The sequence below is a fragment of the Orbicella faveolata genome, unplaced genomic scaffold (genome assembly GCF_042242905.1).
Source record: "Orbicella faveolata isolate gen_17 unplaced genomic scaffold, um_ofav_v1 contig_34, whole genome shotgun sequence".
Classification (NCBI taxonomy): domain Eukaryota; kingdom Metazoa; phylum Cnidaria; class Anthozoa; order Scleractinia; family Merulinidae; genus Orbicella; species Orbicella faveolata.
Genome location: NW_028301563.1, coordinates 6,705,389 through 6,710,078, shown reverse-complemented (window position 1 = coordinate 6,710,078; position 4,690 = coordinate 6,705,389). Strand labels below are relative to the sequence as shown.

Below are 4,690 nucleotides of genomic sequence, written 5' to 3'. Positions count from 1 at the left end.
GACTTTTAACGTTGACGGTCAGCGAAGATATTCGCGTTAATGCTTTTAGGGCAATACACGTCAGAAGCTATTTAGTTGTTGTGACACAGTAAGTTGTTGTCACTGAACTAAAAGAGCAGCTGTTACCTGCTGTCGTTTTTAAGCGATTACGTACATGACAGATATGACGTCACTTTTTTATGCGTCTGTCCTGTTATTGATCATGAATTTTGTCATAACATTGTTAAAGTAGCTGTAAATCCACGAGGCGATAGAAGAAGTGGCTTTGACAATGTTATGAAAAAATTCATTGTCAATAACAGGACAGACCCAAGCAAAACTGACGTCAATTTAATCTTTGCAACAAAAAAAAGCGCGTCGCATCGTGTAAATTATAAATTCATGAGGCTGTCCTCTTTTTGACAGTGAAAATTAATTTAGCTAATGAGCGCTCGAGAATTTCTGCAGTTATTGTAAAATTATTTGTCGGTAGCACCTGCTTTGTCTTGTTTTTAGGCTTCTATTGGTCACTTATTAAAAGTCATTGGTTAGGTGGTTAAGTTTCCACAATTGGTTTCACTCAAACTTTCACTCAGCTGGGAAGTTTAATTTGACATGTTATCTAGCTCCTCGCATTTCAGTTAGGAAAATAAGTAACCACAACGGCGACGCCGAGGAAAACATCGCCTAAAGCTGAAACGAATTACCCACGAATGCCGCGATATCTCTTAGCTGTTGTTGTTGTTGTTGTTGTTGTTCCGGCTTCGGAAACAAACAATCGTTCTCGAAATAGCCTTGTACTCTCGTCTGAATTGTTTATTCGTGGCGCCATATACGAAAGGGTTGATGGTACTACTCAAATAACCCAAGAACGCGTATGTAAGGTACGCCTGTCGCGGCAAAGTGTGTTCCCCGCGCGCGGCGTCAATGTTATCCATGACAAAGATAGGAAGCCAACAACATGTGAAGCCAACGATAACTGCGGCTAAAGTCTTGGTCACTTTTGCTTCTTCCACGTTCGCTCTGAGTTGCTGAAGGTTGTTTTCCTGCGAGAAAACTTGATTTGATCTAGATACTGTGCGGAATACTTTGGCGTAACAGATTGTGATTATAGTTAAGGGTGCTGCGACGTAAACGCACTCAATAGAGACAGTATATGCAATATTGCTTTCAAATGTGTACAAACACATCGCTTTACCCGGCTGGAATTCAAAACCCCCGGTCTTGATGAAAATTGGAAGCAATGATCCAGCGAGAGCCGCACACCAAACAACAGCAATGTACAGCAAAGCTCTTTGTTTCTTGAACAACACAATGTACTTTTCTGGTTTCACAACACAGTAATATCGACTAACTGCAATTAATCCCATAGTCAGAAGAGAAGCCACTGCAAACGTTAATACTGCAAAACCGTGAAAGCGACAAAAACTCTCCCCAAACATCCAGCGGCCGCGAAACAGCGTTGCAACTGTAAAAGGCATACAGAAGGTGGACATCAGAATATCGTTTACACCAAGTGCTATCACAAACATGTTGGGAAGCGTACGAAGTCTCTGGTTTCTGTACACGGCGTAACAAGTTAGAAGATTGCCAAAGAAGGCCACAATAGTAATAACAGCAAACAAAACTGTTTCGGTCCACTCTAGAGCTTTAGTTCTTGTGGCAAGCTCGAGACAAAGTGATTCCTTCATGACTTTTAACGTGACGGTCAGCGAAGATATTCGTGTTTTGGGGGGAAATAAACGTTAGAAGCCATTTAGTTGTTGTCCCTCAACTGAAAGAGCAGCTGTTACCTGCTGTCGTTTGTAAGTGATTACGCACATGATAGGATTGACGTCAGTTTGTCATGCGTCTCTCCTGTTATTGATCGTCGTAACATTGTCAAAGTAGTCTGCAGATCCACTCGGCTATCGTCGTAACATTGTCAAAGTAGCTGTGGATCCACAAGGCGATAGCCGAGTGGATCTGCAGACTACTTTGACAATGTTACGACAAAATACATTGTCAATAACGGGACAGACCCAAGCAAAATAGACGTCAGTTTAATTTTTATAATAAAAGAAGCGCATCGCATCGTATAAATTATAAATTCATGAGGCTGTCCGCTTATTGACGATGAAAATTATATTAGCCAATGAGCGCTCGAGAATTTCTGCAGTTAGTGTAAAATTACTTGTCGGCAGCACCTGCCTTGTCTTATTTTCTATAAGCTTCTATTCGTCATTGGCCTTAATTTAATAAAGTCATTGGTTAGATGGTTAAGTGTCCGCAATTGGTTTCACTCAAACTTTCACTCAGCTGGGAAGTTTAATTTGACATGTTATCTAGCTCCTCGCATTTTAATTAGGAAAATAAGTAACCACAACGGCGACGCCGAGGAAAACATCGACTAAAGCTGAAACGAATTACCCACGAATGCCGCGATATCTCTTAGCTCTTGTTGTTGTTGTTGTTGTTGTTGTTGTTGTTGTTGTTGTTGTTGTTGTTCCGGCAATGAGCGCTCGAGAATTTCTGCAGTTAGTGTAAAATTACTTGTCGGCAGCACCTGCCTTGTCTTCTTTTCTAAGCTTCTATTCGTCACTGGCCTTAATTTATTAAAGTCATTGGTTAGATGTCCACAATTAGTTTCGGAAACTTTCACTCAGCTGGGAAGTTGAAATTGACATGTTATCTAGCTCCTCGCATTTTAAGGTATCATGGTAGGTGGATTTTTACGAAAAACGCGAAGAAATCTTTTTTTGGCTTTTCAAATTGAGAAGACTGAGATAAATATTTTGCAAAAAGAATGGGGGAAAGGGCTCTTTTACTTTTTAAGTTAAAGCAAAAAAGCTATTTTTGAATATTATTAACCCTTACAGCGCGTTGACAACCCTAATTAAAATTCACCGCCATTTGTCTCAAGTAACGCGAACTGTTCTTGATCTGGTTGTTTCATCACAAGTTGGCTTTCGTTCTTGTCAAATTTTCTTTATGTCAGGACGAAAAATTCCTGCCCATTTTCGTCTTCGAAGAGGCCGAAGAGGCGAAAATCTGGTGGAACCCACAGGTTCAGCGTCGAGCAAGATCTTTGGCTCTGAGCGACCGTGGGTCGCACTGTAACCAAGAAGAATGGTTGAAGGAACTCGAGGACACTAGTCCCGCCAATGAAGCTAAAGGACAAAATACAACAAGTACTAGTCGCAAGAAATTGTCGTAGAACGGACGCGATTCCGAAACTTCCACAACGAGAGAGTCAAGCGCAGATGTAGATGTTGACAATGTAGATCTCGAGATTTCCTCTTTTTCATGCTTTTTGGCTTCACGAGACATGGTTTTCAAAAAATGTCTGGAGAACGAAGGAGCCTAAACTTAAGCAACATAATACCAAAACCGCCGACGATATCTTTTAAGTAAAAGTGATCACGGAAGTTTAACTTGTAGTTTGTCCCTTCGCGGACGACTTCACTGCGACGCGGGTTTCCGCGCCAGAATATTAGTCGTCTGTTTATTTCAAGTTGTCATAACCTACTGTTGTGGTAAACTGACCCATGCCGACATCTGTCAGTGAGGAGGAGATTTTTAACACCCATTCATGCAAATCTCATAAAAGGTTTTTCGTGTTTTTCTCGATAAAATAAAACTGCATATAAGGATGAACATTTTTAGTTCGTTTACGCGCGTCTTCCTATGGAATTGGCTGAAAATCGGCAGGTATGTTCTAGGATACCTCCTTCGAAAAACCGTGTCGGGCTTTGTTTAATTTCGCTTCCGTTTCAAAGTTATGGCCTCTTTTATAGAAGGAGGCGTCCGCATTAAAAATATCAAAGTTTAGAAGGGTGTACAAAAAAAACCCAAACCACATCTGGAAAATCGCAGACACGACTTTTGAGGGTGATGTGTGAGAAAACATTTCCGATGTAAATTGCGCCGCTCCGATAATTCACGCGCGGAAGCGAACCAGTTTAAGTGAAGTAGTGTTTCTGGGTACTTCTTTTAATATCACTGCGACAGTAACTTTTTAGAAAATTAAGCTTTCAGAAAATGTATAGGTTGATGGGGTTTTCTTTCAAAGCGCCAGCGTAAGAGCGCGATTTCCAAAAACTGTCAATCCATCGACCATGATACCTTAATTGCATTCGACGATAGGAGAACGCATTCTAGTCGGGTCGTTCACGCCGGTTTATGTCCCGCGATTTTCTGCGATGCCAGATGATTGCAGGGTTTGGACGCCATCTTGGACTGGCTGGCTGACTGCCTGCCTGGCTGGCTGGCTGGCTGTGCTGCATGGCACAAATGGCTTCGATCTCATTTAAAATTTTCTTTGGTCGCCCAGAATTGGTAGGTAATAATAATGGCACGTTGCGGGCCAAATCTATAAACTTCAAAGGTCTTGTTTCATTGCTATCATGGAGAAATTATTGCTGTGAGATTCAAAATAGAAAGGAAAAAATACAAGTCAATGTTCAGGTGGCCTCAGAATGGAAGATCAACGAGTACAGAGTCCTCGAACCATGACGATCGGTTGTACGCTTTCTAGTGAGTTTTGAATATTGATAGCGGATTTTAAGCAGTTTCCCAGACTTTAGAAAGGAAAAACAGTAATGTACAGTATTACTTCGAAGTTCAATTCAACTTTTGGAACGATTGGTAACGCCACGGCGGATAAAATGACTGTAAAAGTTTGAGAAGTTTTCGGCAAAAACTCGAGCTTTCGCTTTAGCGTGAAGAATTC

At 41.3% G+C, this 4,690-nt stretch overlaps 1 protein-coding gene across 1 annotated transcript; it reads right to left on the bottom strand.

The window, feature by feature from the left end:
- Positions 1-702: 702 nt before the first annotated feature.
- On the bottom strand, positions 703-2,084 carry LOC149104438 (melatonin receptor type 1B-like). The gene has a single exon (XM_089270919.1). The coding sequence runs from the start codon at positions 1,668-1,670 to the stop codon at positions 708-710; it is 963 nt and encodes a 320-aa protein (XP_089127045.1). The 5' UTR covers positions 1,671-2,084; the 3' UTR covers positions 703-707.
- Between the last annotated feature and the right edge of the window lie 2,606 nt (positions 2,085-4,690).